Below are 17556 nucleotides of genomic sequence, written 5' to 3'. Positions count from 1 at the left end.
ACTGACAGAACTGGTATAAATTATGCCAGCAAAGCAGCCTTTTGCCGGTATAAACAATGTCTACATAGGACAGTTGCCTCGGGGCCCTGTGATTCAAAAAGGTTCTGGGCTCCTGGCCGCCACTGCTACCACAGGAAAGGCAGCAGCTGGAGCCGTGGGGCCTTTAAATCGCTGCTGGAGTGCCGTACTGCATGCTCCGGGCAGCTCTAAGAGCTAGTGGAACACACTCCAGGAAGCATGGAGGACTGGCTCCCCCCACTCTCACCCCCCATCTGGGAGCATGGAGTTGTGCCCCCCCAACCTTGCCCAGGGGTCCAGCAAGTCTGTTGGCCCTAATGTTTCTAATGTAGACCTCACCTAATTGCTGGGGGTTTTGTGTACCTTTCTCAGAAGCACTTTGCACTGGCTACAGTTTGAGACAGGACAGTGGACCATAAGAGCTGTTGATCTGATGTGGTATGTCATATTTCTGCCTCTCTACAGTTTAAGGACTATCTGTTAGCAAACAGTTTCTGGTGTATTTTAGATGTATGTATGAATTTACTGTTTACAGGCCTCAGGCATACAGGAGTTCTGCCTCTGCATTTCAGTCCTGATCTGTAATATACGACCTAGCCCAGTCCTATGCTTCTCTTGAGCCAGCTGAGCCCTGCCGCGGCAACGTGAGCTCACTCCGCACTCTGCGCGCACCGATCCCCATCCTGCACATGGAATCGGTCATAAAGCCGCCCACCTACGCTGCTTGCTCAGTGGCCGCAGCTCCACTGGGTCGTGGCGTCAGCTGGGAGGCGGGGGAGTGGGCAGCAGCTGGGACTGGTGGAGGGATGTGTGGCAGGGCTGGGGGTGGAGCCAGAGGGCAGCATGCGAGGGCATGCAAGGTCGGAGGGGAGGGGCCGGAAGGAATGATGCCCAGCGGGAAGGATAAAAGGGTGAGCATCTGGAGCGAGGGGGGAGGCATGGGATGGCGGCGAAGTCAAGCCAGGGCCCCCCCGAGGTGAAGGAAACACCAGGTGAGGAGTTTCCTGTACTTGAGGGGGGGTAGAAAGTAGCCCAGGGCAGGGCACTGGAATCAAAAGCCCAAGGACTGGTGCATTGTAGCCAGAGCCCCACAAGTGGGTATTGGTCCTTAGGGCCCTGGGCTGGGACCCATGAGAAGGGGCGGGCCCGGATCCCCTTACCCTCCCTCGTGAGCAGTCCACGCAAGGGGAAGATACCTCTACTTGCCAAACTGGATTGGCCCCAAGGGCCCCTAACTCTTCAGACAAAGATTGGAGACTTGGAGTATAGGTGGAACGGAGCACAGGAGAGGGGGTAGGACTAGCGGAGCAAGGGGTTACGAGGGGGAAGCCCCTTACAGCCAGACTGTTAATTGTGTCAAATAATGTTGCTTTTTCACTTGTGACTGAGTCTGGAATAGAACTTATGACCTGATTTTTAAACATTTAGACAGTTATTAAGCTTGAATGCCCCAAAATCAGGAATTTGTGAATGCAAATGGTCACGTGTACATTAAATTACCTGGAAAAACTTAAAAAAACCAACAAATAGTCTAGTAGCACTTTAAAGACTAACAAAACATGTAGACGGTATCATGAGCTTTCATGGGCACGAAAGCTCATGATACCATCTACATGTTTTGTTAGTCTTTAAAGTGTTACTAGACTATTTGTTGTTTTCTTAGTTTTCCCTGTTACAGACTAACACAACTACCCCTCTGAAGCTATTAAATTACCTATTTATGTGTGAGCCTGTGGTAATTTGATGCATAACTTTTTAAAAATCAGGTCCCTCAACCTCCAGAGGTAAATGATCCACTCGGGATTCTAACTGATATACACAGTAAACCACAAACTGACATCACTAAGAGGCTGAAAAATACCTGTTAAAAATGGTTTGTATCTTGCTGATGTTAGTTTAAAGGAATGTTGTTGATGAGCATTATGCCTCAAAATTACATTTTTAATGGACTGTTGTGAAAGGAATTACAGAAATGTTTTCATTTTTTTAATTTATGCATTTCTATAATACCATTTTTAAGAAATATTACATTTCACTGCAGTGCTGGAAATCCAAATGCAACAGCCTTGTTCTTGCAGTCAGAAAGGGTCCCTCCTGCACTATTTTCATTCTTTAAGCTAAGTTTCCCCAAGCATGATATTTAGAAGAATAACAAAAGGTAAAAAAATACTATAAATTAGCTATACTTTAAATTATGTGTTAGATAATTAAATGATTCATTCTAAAAATTAAGTATTCCTTAAATTAAATATTTTGCTATGGTTATACAAAAAGGATTTTTAAAAATAACTATGAGTATTATTTTGACAGTGTTACTTTAAGTATTCTCATTTCTTTGGCTTTAAATATGAGAAACATAGGGCAGGAGATAAGGTGACCAAGTAATTATTTTATTTATCATTTCTCATATAACATTTCTTCTGTAAGTTTGTCTGAACTGTCCAAATCTCTTTTCCATCATACATGATTCCATGTTGCTGCAGCATAGAGTTGCATTTTATAGTTCCTGACCTCTTTTAAACATTTTAGTTATTTAAATTTAATTGCAGAGTTTCTGGTGCATTAACACATGAAGAACTAGGAAGCACCACATGCACCTTGATAAACACATCTGCATCACAAGATGCTATAGGGAAATGCAGAGGTCTCAGACTATTACTGCTGTTACCCTCACAGGGAGCAATCTTATGTCGGAAAATCTTCCAGTTTGCTTTAATTCTGAAATGCAGGACCCAGAAGAATCTACTGAAGTAATTTCATAATGATAGCTGTATTGTGCTTTTCATCCATGGATCTCAAAGTATTTCGCGAAGATAGGTAAACGTTATCCCTATTTTCCAAATAAGGAAACTGAGGCACAAAGCGGTATAGACAGAGGTTGACAACCACTGGGGGCCCCCAGGCAAAGTGTGGGGGGGGGAGGGTTGGCTCCCAGGAAGGAGCAGGGCCTTGGGTGGAAGGGGCGGGCCGAGGACAGTAAGGGTGTGTCTAGACTACATGCCTCCTTCGAGGGAGGCATGTAGATTAGCCAGATCGGAAGAGGGAAATGAAGCCGCGATTAAAATAATCGCGGCTTCATTTAAATTTAAATGGCTGCCCCGATCTGCCGATCAGCTGTTTGTCGGCAGATCGGGGCAGTCTGGACGCGACGCGCCGACAAAGAAGCCTTTCTTCATCGGCACAGGTAAACCTGGTTTCACGAGGCTTACCTGTGCCGATGAAGAAAGGCTTCTTTGTCGGCGCGTCGCGTCCAGACTGCCCCGATCTGCCGACAAACAGCTGATCGGCAGATCGGGGCAGCCATTTAAATTTAAATGAAGCCGCGATTATTTTAATCGCGGCTTCATTTCCCTCTTCCGATCTGGCTAATCTACATGCCTCCGTCGAAGGAGGCATGTAGTCTAGACACACCCTAAGCTCTTAGCATTGCCCAGACTTTGGTGTGCCACCCAGCCCTCAGAGCCATGCGGAGTGGCACTCTGACTACAATTCAAAGGGAGCCAGGAGCTCCAGAGCCCTGGGGCAACTGCCCTCTTTGCCCTGCTCTGTCAGCAGGCCTGGGTGTAGTGACCTGGGTAAGGTGGCATGGAAAGTCAGTTTCCTGACTCCCGTTTGAGTGGGAGTCCTCTAGGCAGAGGCATAGCGAAGGGGGAACGGGGGGTGGGGGGGCAATTGCCACGCATGGGGGCGCCAGATTGGTGTGGGACTGACAGCGCGCATGCTGCTCTTGCAAGCTGCCTGCAAAGTGCTGCTGCGGCTGGCTCTCTCCAAAGTGCAAACCAAAGCAGCCAGCTGGGTGGGAGGAGCAGTGCTCTGAAGAAAGGTATGTTCCTCAGTGCTAGGCTAAGGGAGTGGGAAAAATTTGATTGAGGGAGTGCTCCCTCCGGCACTGGGGGTGCCTTGCTCTGGGGGGAGGTGGGAATGCATGCGGGGGGTGGCTTTGGGGCAGGGTTGAGGTGAGTGTATTGGGACAGGGAGCACTGTGGGGGGGCTGGCTCAGGGGAAAGGGGTGAGTGCCTTTGGGATTGGGAGTACTGGGGGGACTGTCTCTGGGGCAGGGATGGTTGTGTTGTACTTAAAAGTACTGCATGGGATCTTTTTTGGGGAAAAGGTAAAATGCCATATTTATTGGTAATATACACATAGCAGTCAATATTTATATGCATATAATCAGGGCTCGACAAATAATGCAGTCTACTCGCCCGTGGTGAGTAGATTGCAACCCGGAAGAGCCAGGTTCGGGCGATCTGCACATGCGCAGCTGGCGAGCGGGGCTCGCTGCAGTTCGGTGAGCCCTGCACATAAACACACACACACACACACACACACCCCTTGTTTTTACCAATAGCCAAATAGGTGTTCCACCTAATTGCTGGCCAGATTAGTTAGGTGGGGGAGGGTTGGAACCAGATCAATTCTCCCATGTTGACTGCAAGATACCTTAGGGTATGTCTACACTACCCCGCTAGTTCGAACTAGCGGGGTAATGTATGCATACCGCACTTGCTAATGAAGCCCGGGATTTGAATTTCCCGGGCTTCATTAGCATAAGCGGGGAGCCGCCATTTTTAAATCCCCGCTGCTTCGAACCCCGTGTAGCGCGGCTACACGGGGCTCGAACTAGGTAGTTCGGACTAGGGTCCTATTCCGAACTACCGTTACTCCTCGTGAAACGGGGTAGTGTAGACATACCCTTAGGGCTGTGTCTACATTGGCACCCTTTTCCAGAAAAGGGATGCTAATGAGACCAGTCGGAATTGCAAATGCCGCGGGGGATTTAAATATCTCCCGCAGCATTTGCATGAACATGGCTGCCGCTTTTTTCCGGCTCGGGGCTTTGCCGGAGAAAAGCGCCAGTCTAGACGGGATCTTGCGGAAAATAAAGCCTTTTCCGGAAGATCCCTTATTCCTGATTTTAAGAGGAATAAGGGATCTTCCGGAAAAGGCTTTATTTTCCGAAAGATCCCTTCTAGACTGGCGCTTTTCTCCGGCAAAGCCCCGAGCCGGAAAAAAACGGCAGCCATGTTCATGCAAATGCCACGGGGGATATTTAAGTCCCCTGCGGCATTTGCAATTCCGACTGGTCTCATTAGCATCCCTTTTCTGGAAAAGGGTGCCAATGTAGACACAGCCTAGCTGTATAGTGTCTTCCTTCTCATGCAGAGAGTCATCATATGCCTATGCAGTTATTCATCTATGGCACCTTCTTCTGGGTGTTTTTTTTAAATGCACCCCCATTCACCTTCAAAGAGGGACTTTCCAAAAGCAGGAACTTTCTGCTTACTCCCAAGGCATCCATAGGTCTAGCCTTCTTTCAATGAACCCACTTCACAGGTCCCATTGTTCTTATTGTTCTTGAATCTGGCTTCCACCTTTCTTCAGCCATTGCAAGAGATGCTTTTCTTTCATGCCTTATCCATTCACACCTCATTCATTCAACAGGATAATCAGTTTAGCAAAGAGGGAAGGGGGGCTAAAAAGTCTACAAGGGTATGTCTACACTACCCTCCTAGTTCGAACTAGGAGGCTAATGTAGGCATACCGCACTTGCAAATGAAGCCCGGGATTTGAATTTCCCGGGCTTCATTTGCATAAGCGGGGAGCCGCCATTTTTAAAACCCCGCTGGTTCGAACCCCGTGCAGTGCGGCTATACGGGGCTCAAACTAGGTAGTTCGAACTAGGATTCCTATTCCGAACTCCCTGTACACCTCGTGGAAGTTTGGAATAGGAATCCTAGTTCGAACTACCTAGTTTGAGCCCCGTGTAGCCGCGCTGCACGGGGTTCGAACCAGCGGGGTTTTAAAAATGGCGGTTCCCCACTTATGCAAATGAAGCCCGGGAAATTCAAATCCCGGGCTTCATTTGCAAGTGCGGTATGCCTACATTACCCCGCTAGTTCGAACTAGCGGGGTAGTGTAGACATACCCCAAGATATAAGGTTTCTATGTATAAAGGCTTAATACAAAGTTTCTATGTTCTGTAAAAGTATACAAAGTTTCTATAAAAAGACTTAATACAACAAACTAAATACTTATTGCAAAACTAAAAGGACTTGATACAAAGTTAAAATAAAAAAAATGAGAAAATGATTAATACAGAGATTAATGAGATTTACCTATAGTTTCATTGGTATGGAGGGGGCTGAGGTGCCTGATCTGGGGAAGGTGTGTTGTATTGGAATGGGGGGTACCTGTCTCTGGGCAGGGGTGAGTGTATTGGGGTTACTTATTTTTTTAAATAAAAGATACTTTATAACAAAAGGAAAAACTTAAAAAACAATAATCTGGTAGCACTTTAAAGACTAACAAATGTAGATCATGCATATCAGTTCACTGTAGCTAAGGCAAGAAAAATTAAACTTACTTAACAAAAGTTTTTAAATGTAATGTCTTGTTGCTTCTGGTGTTGAATGCGTATATGACTTTTCAGTCCAACGTTTCATCCAGCTTACTCCAGACATCAAGATAGTTCTGCTCTGATCTACTAACTGATCTTCTAATTGATCTAAGGATCTGTGGCTATTAGTAGAGTTTGTGATTTTTTTTCTTATGTTCTTATTTTTTTGCTGACTTAGAAATAATAACAGATCCACAGTAACAAATGATTGGGGAGGCGCAAATTTGGCCTTTGCCCCTGGGCGCAAAACATCCTCGCTATGCCTCTGCCTCTAGGCTTGGCTTAGACCAATCACAAAAAACAAATAAAGCTGTTGGCTGGGCCAGAGAAGACGCACACTCTGGGGAAAGATAATGAAGCTCTTCATGAGTGCAGGTTAAATTTATAACAGAAACAGATTTTTTTCAGACAGATGGGAAGCTCTTAATGAGGAGTTCTGCTCTTGCCTCTCAAGCTGTGCCTGTCTGGGATGTCACCAGGAATAATACACTGTGTTTCCTAATAGCAGGGTAGGAGAGCAATGATAATAGGGTAGCAGGACAGGAAGCATTTGATATTAAACATACCTTTTTGGCATCCTGAAAGCTTTGTCATGTCTGCAGACAGAAAGAGATTCGTTGGTTTATTATTTTAACATGAAGCAGCATGCAGTCCTGTTAATGAGCAAATTAACTCTTTCAGGAAATGTAAAACAAGAAAGCTGTACAGAACAGTTCCAGCTGATGAAAGCTGGCACTGCTTTAGGTCTGAGGCAGGCAGTCTAGTGCAGTGGTCTCCAACCTTTTATGCCCAAGATCACTTTTTGAATTTAAGGGCAACCAGGATCTATTCTGTCCCTTCCCTGACACACCATTGTATTATGGTGATGGTGACAGCTTTTCTAACTGCCAGCACTTCAAACTCTGCAAGGGCTTTTCAAAACCAGCTGCCTCTGTAGTTTAAATCACCAAGTATAAAGAATGTAGCTGATAATTTTGTTGCAGGTGTATGAGCTAAAATAGTAGCCTAGTCTCTCTGATAGCTGTGAGGCTCTACAGTGCAAACAGAGGAAAACATAGACTTTATTTTTATGTTACTAGATATAGCTCAAGAAAATAAAGGGCTAGAATGTGCCTAACCCCATACCAGAGTGCAGGGATAGATTCAGCATTATCTAATCTACCTCTGTTAGGGTCTTCTAAGGTGCCTGTCACCATATTAAAGGGCTTGAGAACTTTAGTATGATAATTGGTCCTAAAAATCCATGTGAAGCAGAGAGTGGCAGCACTGGGTGCAGAGTATTGGAGGATGTATACTGCACCCTGTTAAGCGATGTAGCACTCCTCTGTCTACTCTCACAGCACTTCCAGGGCACGTCTAGACTACCCTTGGCTTCCGAAAGAAGATATGCAAATTTGCTCCAAAAAATGAGGTTTACAGGGTTCTTTCAAAAAAGGAGAGAGGGGTTGCATGAAAAACCCCATCTAGACTGCTTTTTTTTAAAGAAAAAAACTCTTCTGAAAAAGGGATCAGAAGAAGATACGCAAATTTGCACCAAATTTGTATAACTTCTTTCAGAAGCTGAGGGTAGTCTAGACGTGCCCCCAGAGACATGCTTGTCTCAGGAACAATGCCATTGGCAGCTAGTGTTAGCGTTTTTCTCAGCCTCCACTTACACAACCCAGGCAGAAGCTTTCAGTCCTAGTTTAGTTCTTACTCAGAGGGCACATCTACACAGCAGGGCTAAAGTCGAATTAAGATAAGCCACTTCAGCCACATCAATTGCATAGCTGAAGTTCAAATAGCTTAATTTGGCTTTTGGTGCTGTCTACACAGCAGGAAGTCAAAGGAAGAACATTCTTCCTTCAACTTCCCTTACTCCTTGTAAAATGAGGGTTACCGGAGTTGGAGTAAGAAGTCCTCCATCTCAATGTTATTTTAAAATAATGGCTCACTGTGTATATGTTTTTACAATGGTTTTTGTGACTATATCCATACCTCAAGAGAGCCTGTAACCTGCTGTGTCCTGGCACCCCTGTTCTAAGGGAATATTCCTTCTACCAGAAAGGAAACCCTGGCAGCTGTTTGGATTTTCTAACACTGATAGCTGCACAGGATGAAATGCACTGAAATACTTAAGAACCAAAGAGTGTTGGGGTGCTTCTTAAGATATACCAGAAGAAAATATGGAAACTGTAAAATATGAGCTTGATTAGATTAAATGTCTTGATCTCAGTTTGAGGAATGCTGGCTTTATGTAATGACTAATGAGTCTTATTAGAATCAAAGGGTATGGCTACACTACCACCCTAGTTCGAACTAGGGTGGTAATGTAGGCAACTGGAGTTGCAAATGAAGCCTGGGATTTGAATTTCCCGGGCTTCATTTGCATAAAGCCGGGCGCTGCCATTTTTAAATGTCCGCTAGTGCGGACTCCATGCCACACGGCTACACGCAGCACGGACTAGGTAGTTCGGACGAGGAGTAATGGTAGTTCGGACTAGGAAGCTTAGTCCGAACTACCTAGTCCGTGCCGCGTGTAGCCGCGCAGCACGGAGTCCGCACTAGCGGACATTTAAAAATGGCGGCACCTGGCTTTATGCAAATGAAGCCCAGGAAATTCAAATCCTGGGCTTCATTTGCAACTCTGGTTGCCTACATTACCACCCTAGTTTGAACTAGGGTGGTAGTGTAGACATACCCAAAGTATGTGGTGAATCTGGGTGGGGCAGGGGCTAGGAACTGCTTGTATGTCCTATGCAAGGGCCACAGACCGTAGCACTACTCACTCCATGTGCTGTGGGGATGCTTACTGCCCCAAAGCAGAAGAGGAGCTGGTAGAGCCCTGGTTCCCATCTCCAGCTGCATCACCTCTCTGATACAACAGTTTCCCTTCCCAGCACACCACAAAACTCTAAGAAAGATTGAGAGAAGAGCTGTGCAAATAATAGGTAGTTTGTTTTACTGGCAAGCTTGAAAAACTGGGAAACCAATTGTTTCAGATCAACATGAAAGTGTTTTGAAATTTTTAGCAAATTGAAAGTAAGAAAAACATTGGTTTGGGTTTAACTGCATTTTTCATTTGACCTGAAAGGAAATGTTTGGTTAGATTTCAATCAATTTTTAACAGTTTTAATTCTGTGAAAATAAAATTAAAGAAAATTTCAAAATGAAAAGTCAGCTTGTAAAAAAATTGCAATGCTTTATTTAGAAAATGTCAAACAAAACATTTTTGATTTTTCAGAATTGTTAGGGTTTTTCCCTTCAATTGAAACAATTCAATTAAATTGATATCAGTTTGTGAAATATTTTGATGTCACCGAATTTGCTTTTTTCAACAAAAAGTTTTAGGAGAAAATGTTGTCCAACTCTAATTGTGAATAACTCTGGGTATGTTTAGACTACATGGCTCTGTCGACGGAGTCATGTAGATGAGTTTACTAGACATAGGAAAATGAAGCGGCGATTCAAATAATCACTGCTACATTTACATCAAAATGGCCCCCACGCTGTGCCGATCAGCTGTTTGGTGGCACAGCACGGTAGTCTGGACACGCTGCGGTCAACAAGGGAAGCCCTTGTTGACCGCTCTGTTATGCCTCGTGAAATGAGGTTTACTGGAGCGGTCGACAAAGGCTTCCCTTGTTGACCGTGGCATGTCCAGACTACCGTGCTGTGCCGCCAAACAGCTGATCAGCACAGCACGGTGGCCATTTTGATGTAGATGAAGTGGCGATTATTTAAATCGCCGCTTCATTTTCCTATGTCTAGTAAACTAATCTATGTGGCTCTGTCGACGGAGCCATGTAGTCTAGACACACCCTCAGTGATGTACATAGACTTTGGCTTACCTGACCGTTACAATGTGGTGCTGCACTGGTCGTGACTGCTGCTTGTCATGTGACCACTGTTTCCATTGACTTTCAGAGGTTTCGTGATGGGTAGCTGGTAAAGAATCCACACTAGAATGGTGGGAGCACAAAGTGGCCCTCTCTCCATGCCCTGGAAGTGGAGGCAAGGCGTAGCTGTCTCTGGACTCTTGCTGGTTGCAATGGTAATATAGGTCATGTTGATGTGAGTCCTGGGAGCTGGATGGCACCTGACCATTGGAGTGAACAGAGATTGGTCCAAGCATGCGGCTGGAAGAAGGCAGATGACCTCTCACCATGCTGGGAGATGCAGGGATAGGGCACCGATGGACTGGGCAGACTCTTTCCCAGGCAGTTCCACCATGGCTTGGTTCAGTCTTCCTGATCTCTGGCACATTAAGACAGGTTTGGCAAGGTTCAGGGTTAACTTTCCCTCTGTGAGAAAACATGGAACAATTTTATCATGTGCTATCGTGGTGGAAAGGCCCTGCATGGGATCACAACTCCCAGTCTAATGATTTTGAGAGATTAATAGATTTTCAAGTCAGAGGGGACCATTTGAGGTCAAATCCCACATAACATAGTTCCAGGGCCGTCCTTATGATTCCTGGTGCCCTACGCAGCCCAATCATCTGCACCCTTTCTGTTTCATGGGGGGGGGGCTGCACTTAGAGCTGTGAAGACATGGAGGCAGGAGCTGTGAGGGGCAGGCCTGTGGAGGGCAGGAGTAGGGCAGGGAGGCTGTCAGGGGAGCAAGTGGGAAGTGCCAGGTGGGGAGTGGTGCAAACTCTGAGCTGGAGGCAGAGAAGGGAGCAGCCACACAGCTGGCTGGAGATAGGCATCAGTTCCCCCTACTGGCCTAAGAGGAAAAAGCCAGGAAGTGGCAGCTGGGTGGATCTAGAGGGACCAGGGGATGAGGCTGGCTACGAAGCTGGCACTGCCCACACCTTGCTGTCCCATTCCAGCAATGGCCCTAGACATACACAGCATGCAGCTGCCTAGATCACCACTCAGTTTTGGGCACCAGTGGTGCCCTACGCTGCTGTATATGCTGCATATGCCTATGGACAGCCCTGCATAGCCAAAGAACTGCACCCAGCAAGTGCTGTATCAAGTCCATCTTTTGTGGTTAAGCTAATGACTCTAAATTTTTTTAAAGAAAGACATCTGAGCTGGATTCAGGTGAAAGCCCCTGATGCCTGGGAGTGGCACATGGCGTGAAAACAAGTAAGGGCCCCCAAGCCCCTCATGCCCAGCCCCTGTACCCCCAGTCTCCTCACACACACCCTCCCCCGCTGAGACCCCACACCCCCAGCCTGCTCCTGCACCCTCCCCTGCTCCTTACCCCTTTCCCCAGCCAGACACCTACCCCCAGCCTGCTTCTGCCACCTCCCCACTGGCTAGACACCCTGCCTCTAGCCTGCTCCTGCACCCTTCCCCCTGGTAAGACACCTCTCTTCAGCCTGCTCCTGCACCCTCCCCCTTACCATACTCCCAGCCCACTCCTGTACTCTCCTTTGATTCTGCCCTCCCCCTGGCTAGACATCCTACCCTCCATCTATTCCTGTACCCTAGTTCCCATCCAAACCTTGCCCCCTCACTCCCTCCTGTACCCCACCTTCTGCCCAGATTTTGAACTCCTATCCCTCTCACTGGCAGCCCTGTCCTGCACACTGAACCCCTCATTTCTGGCCCCACCCGTAGCCTAGGAGGGTCCATAAAATCCACTTACCCTGGAAGTATTAATCTGACCTGAGGCTTTGAACCTCAGTCCTCCCAGTCCCCCCACCATGAGGTTGGAGTACCAGGGAAGTGAGGTTTCAGTCGGGGACCACATCAATGAAGGTTGGGGGTTTTGGAGGGTGGGTTTTTTTGTTTTGTTTCTCACTTGTGTGATCCCCAACTGATTTTTCTGTGGGTCAGTGGCCCTCAACCCTAGAAAGGTTCCCCACCTGTGCCATAAATAAAGAAAATGTTGAAACCTTTGTGTTGGATATAATATTTTACTTTATTTAAAATGAAGCCAGGCCAACAAGGCCCCAGTCAGGGCCCAGTCTCCATCTGGCTGCATCATCCTATCCCTGGCCCTGATCCTAGGACAGGCCCAGCGGTCTGGCCTCCATCTGGCCGCAGGATAGGCTGGCGGTGGCCCTCCTCCTGCTGCAGCATGGTTAATAGGGGAGGCCACAATCCAGCTGCAGCAATCTTGGCCCAGCTCCTTATCCAGTCACTGTTGCCTGGGTGCAGCAGCCCAGCCCCAGCCATGTAAAGTAATCTGGCTTCAGGGCCCCCTCACATACTCTGTTTCCCACCCCCAGCACTAGGGATGTTAAATATCAGTTAATTGAATAGTCGAGTAACCTCATGAATTCTTATCGGTTACTCAACTATTTTATAGACTCCAGGGGAGGGGCCAGCAGCCAGTGCGCTGTGGTCCCACTCCCAAGGAGCTTCCTGCCATTCTGCGCTGCTGTCTCTATAACAGAGGCAGCAGCATGGGGTGCCAGGCAGGAGCTGGTTTATGAGGGGAGCCGTTTAAAAAACAGTTCCCCTTGCCGACCAGCTGCCTGTCGCAGAGGCAGCATTGCAAGGTGGCAGCAGCCCCTGTCCAGGGATGGGGCTGAGCTCCTAGTCCCAGCACGAGCTGGAACTGAGCCAGATTTGCCTGCCCATCTGATTCCTAATACACTTTAAGTGCAGAGCTGCAGCGGAGGTAGGTCCTGGACCCAGCGCGAGCCAGGACTGAGCTGCCTGCTGGCTAGCCTGCTAAAAAACTTACTGGCTGGGGGGAGGAGAATGCATGTAGTCTATACTATAGTATTAACTTATAAGCTTTTGCTTATCAGTTAATCGTCTACACTGTTACATCCCTACCCTGCACCCTGCCTCCTGCACCTCCCACACACCCCAACCCTCTGCCCTGAGCTCCTCATTCACACCAACCCTGACTCCTGCACCCTACATCCACAAATTGTTCCCCTAGCAGCAGCAGAAGTTCTATCAAATAAAGTCTGTGAGTACATTTCATTTATGATATTATTAATCATTATGTCAATTATCAATAATGTTAAGTTGTATATTTTCAGTCATGCAAATGGGCATTCTTATACTGGCTCTTGTTGACCACTTGTTCTGAATTTTTATGTAATTTGGCTCTTTGGTTTGAAAAGGTTTGAATATTAGACCCCTGGGCAAATATTTGGAATAGCACCTGCAGTTTGGCAGCAAACCACGGATCAGAAATTAAAGGGTATTCCTGGCATTCAGTGTTACTTGGATAATATACGTATTATGGGAGTCAGTGATGAAGAGCACCTTGAAGACCTTTAGGAGGCACTTGTGAAACTGTCTGGGCTTAGAGCAAATAAGGAAAAGGTGAATTTTCAAAGACTCAGTTAGGTACTATAGTCATATCATTGACAAAGATGGATTTCATAAATGACAAGAGATCGCTGAAGCTATCCCTAAAGCATCCCAACCACAAAAAGTATCACAATTACTTTCTTTTCGTGGAAAGGTCAGTTATTGCTTAACACAGCAACAATGTTACATCTCACAAATTAACTGTTTCACAATGGACAGAAATGGCATTTGTCTGTACAGTGCCTCCAAAGCCCTGAAAAGCTTCTTACACTCTATAATGGATCTTTGCTTCTTTTTTCATACTCAAAGGCCCATTGCTTTTGTTTCTAGATCTATATTACCTCAGCAGAATGCAACTCAAAAGAGAAGCTCTGAAGTTAGTCTGGGGGAAAAGTTTCATCAGTATCACTATTGGCAACAATGTACTCTAGTTATGGATAATCAACTTCTAGTCTCAATTTTTAACCCAAAGAGTATTACTAATGGCTGCTGCAGCACAATTACATAGGTGGGGTATGTTCTTTGGCATTCACTGTTATGGTATTGAGTTCAAAAGTATCAACAAATGTGCAAATTTGTTTATCAGGCATAAGCAGACTGTTGTGAAGTTCAGGTCACATTTACTCCAGAAATTAAAGGATTGGCCATTTGAGAATTGTAAAAACAAAAGTCCTTGTCCAGAATTGTGTGGTGTCTAGGGAAATGATTTACAAGTAGAGGAAATGGCAAAACAATATCCATTTTCTTTAGAAAACACAACACATGCCTAAACATATTCCTTTGCATACTTGAGAGTGGCCAAACTTGGGATGCATTATGCTAGCCCATTTATGGGACATTTTTTGATTGCAGTAAGTAACCTCTCTGAATGGCCTGAAGTATGCTATATGAATTCAACTAAATCACTGCAGATGTTAGAAGGGTTAAAACACTTGTTTCCAAGGTCAGAAGTTCCTAAAGAGTGGCACACTCTTTCAGCGTTCAGTGACACAAGAACTCAATTCACATCTGAAGAGTTCTAGCTGTTTGCCTGAAAACATATCAAATATGTCATATCAGCTACTTACCATTCTGCCACAAATGGATGAGTGGGAAGACTTATCCAGACATTTATGCAAGTGATTTGTACTATGGGTCTAGATAAAGGCAGCTTACAACACAAGAGTATGAGTTTTCTATTGGACTATAGGAATGCAAAACATGCCACCACAAATTGGATGTTTGTGGAATGTATTTTAAGATCTTGCCTGGACTTATTGAACCCTTGCTAAAGTAATGCCTGTAGCAGTCAACAAGATTGTCCCTAACATAGTGATGGGCAGCTGAAGTGCATGCAGATGAATGAGAGTATATAATCCTGTGGGACAGAAAACATGAAAAATGCTTACTTAATCTTTACTTCTGTCTTCTTATTATATAGCGGTCTTGTCTGAAACACACTAAGGGTGCATCTACACTACAGAGGAAAATAGAAGTTATTGCTGTGAATTGTCCAGGGTTCGAAGTAGCAGTCTAGTTAAGACAGTTAATTTGAAGTGAGGGGCACTCCGGTTGATGCAGGTAATCCTACTCTCACAAGTCAAAGGAAGAGTGTTCTTCTTTCCACTTCCTTTAGTGTAGACAGTGCCAAAAGCCAAATTAAGCTACTTCAACTTCTGTTACACAATTAATGTAGCCGAATTGTGTATCTTAAATTGACTTTGACATGTACCCTTCCAGTATACCCCAGTGACTTTTTCCTACTCTAGGGCTGCGTCTACACTAGCATGATTTTGCGCAAATACTTTTAACTGAAAAGTTTTTCCATTAAAACTATTTGCGCAAGAGAGCGTCTATACTGATGTGCCTTTGCACAAAAGATTTCTGTGCCTTTGCACAGTTCTCCAGCAGAGTTCCCACCAGTGCTGAGTAACAACGATCTTCCGCGTCTTACACAAGACATTCCTGTTAATACACCACAGAATAATTGTAACGTTTTTCACCACTGCATCACATTGGTATCTCCTATTCAGTTTGTGATCCACTATTACCCTGAGATCCTTTTCTACCATACTATTGCCTAGCCAGTTACTTCCCACTTTACATTTGATTTGTAATTCCTAAGAGCAGTACTTTGCACTCATCCTAAACAATTTTATCTTATTGATTTCATAGCAAATATCATATTTTTCCAGGCCACTTTGAATTCTAATCCTGTCCTACAAAGAATTTGCAATTCCTCTGAACTTGGTGTCCTGCACACATTTTATAAGTGTACTCTCCACTCCATTATGCAGGTCATTAATGAAAATATTAAATAGTACTAGACTCAGGACAGACCTTCGTAGGACTCTGCTGACATCTCCTTTAACTTACAGTGAACAATTAATAAATATTCTCTGAGGAGGTCTTTCAACTAGTTGAAATTATAGTTATTTCATCCAGATTTCTTTTCTCAGTTTATGAGAACATCATGTGGACTGTCAAAAACCCTACTAAAATCAACACACAGCATGTCTACTGCTTCTCCTCATCCACCCGTTCAGTAATCCTGTCAGAGAAGGTAATTAGGTTGGTTTGGTATGATTTGCTCTTGATAAATCAATGTTGACTATTTCTTATCCTCTAGCTGCTTTTAAAGTACTTGTTTAATAATTTGTTCCAGCATCCTTCTGGGTATTGAATAGTCTTTAATTCTCTAGGATCCTCTCTGTTCCTCTTTTTAAAGACAGATACTATGTTTTAGGGATGTAAAAATGTACACATATGTACACAGTTACATGCAGCTTCTCCCGCTGCTGCCTTTTATACAGAGACAGTGTGGAGGGAAGGCAAGCAGGGGCCAGTATGTGCAGGAAGCCAGCTTTTAAGCCATCTCCCTGTGCATACCAGCTCCTGCAGAGCCGCTACCTCCTCCTCTGTGCTGATGCCTCTATATCAGACAGGGCAGACCTCTATATCGGGGGGAGTAGCAGGTGGCTCTGGGAGCACCAGCTCCTACTTGTTCCTTCTCCTCCCCCCCATGCTGCTGCCTGAGATATCTAAATAAATGCACTTTAACATCCCTACTATGTTTGCCCTTCTTCAATCTGTAGAGCCTCACTTGTCCTCCACAAACACTCAAAGATAACTACTTAAATACAGCTAACTTTGTCAAAATTGTCTTTAACTTTTTTTCCCCTATTATGGCTTATGTTTCTTTCCCCTTGTTAATATTGTGTTAAGCATCTTCACTTTTTTAGTGAAGACAGAAACAAAATATGCATTACCTACCTCAGCCTTCTTGATGTCATCTATAATTAGCTCTTACTCGCTACTAAATAGTGGGCCTCCACTTTCCTTTATCTTTCTGCTGCTCCTAATGTATCTATAGAACCTCTCTTTATTGCCTATTATGTCTCACAAAGTAACTCGTTTTGTGCCTTAACTTTTCTGATTTTGTCCCTACATGCTTGTATTGTTCTTTTGTATTCATCCTTAACAATTTGTCCATGTGGCCATACTTTGTATGATTCACTTTTGAGTTTTAGGTAATTAAAAAGCTACTAATGGAGCTATAATTCCTTTGGATTAATCTTCCTAGCTTTCCTTCACATTGTGTCATTGTGTCATTTTGTTTATAAAAATTTTCTCTTTTAGAAACAGCCAGCTCTCCTGAACTCCTTTTCCCCTTAGACTTTCTTCCAATGGGACTATAGTTACTTATTGTCTGAGCTTGTCAGACTTTGCTTTGTTGCAGTTCATTGCCCTTATTCCGTTGCTCTCACTTCTTCCTTTACATGCAACCATGAAATCTGTCATTTCATGATCACTGTCAGCTGCCTTCTACCTTAAGATTTGCAACCACTTCCTCACTGATATCCAGAATCAGGTATAAAATGGCTGCCTCCACCTTCTGAAACAAGAAGTTGTCCCCAACACGTTTTGGTGATCTCACTTCTATGAGATATT

The 17556-nt window shown here is 45.0% G+C and overlaps 1 protein-coding gene across 2 annotated transcripts in view; it reads right to left on the bottom strand.

Moving 5' to 3' along the window:
- Positions 1-17556, bottom strand: part of DISP2 (dispatched RND transporter family member 2) — a 44885-nt gene that overhangs the window by 15800 nt on the left and 11529 nt on the right. For both annotated transcript variants that reach the window (XM_075927093.1, XM_075927092.1), the window contains exons 2-3: positions 10246-10698; positions 6982-7011 (exon numbers count right to left, since the gene is read on the bottom strand). In XM_075927093.1, coding sequence (XP_075783208.1) covers positions 6982-7011; positions 10246-10562 — 347 coding nt within the window. In that variant the 5' untranslated portion in view covers positions 10563-10698. The remainder of the gene's footprint in view (positions 1-6981; positions 7012-10245; positions 10699-17556) is intronic.

The sequence above is a fragment of the Pelodiscus sinensis genome, chromosome 4, assembly GCF_049634645.1.
Source record: "Pelodiscus sinensis isolate JC-2024 chromosome 4, ASM4963464v1, whole genome shotgun sequence".
Classification (NCBI taxonomy): domain Eukaryota; kingdom Metazoa; phylum Chordata; order Testudines; family Trionychidae; genus Pelodiscus; species Pelodiscus sinensis.
The sequence above is the reverse complement of the archived record's forward strand: the minus strand, read 5'-3'. Positions and strand labels throughout refer to the sequence as shown.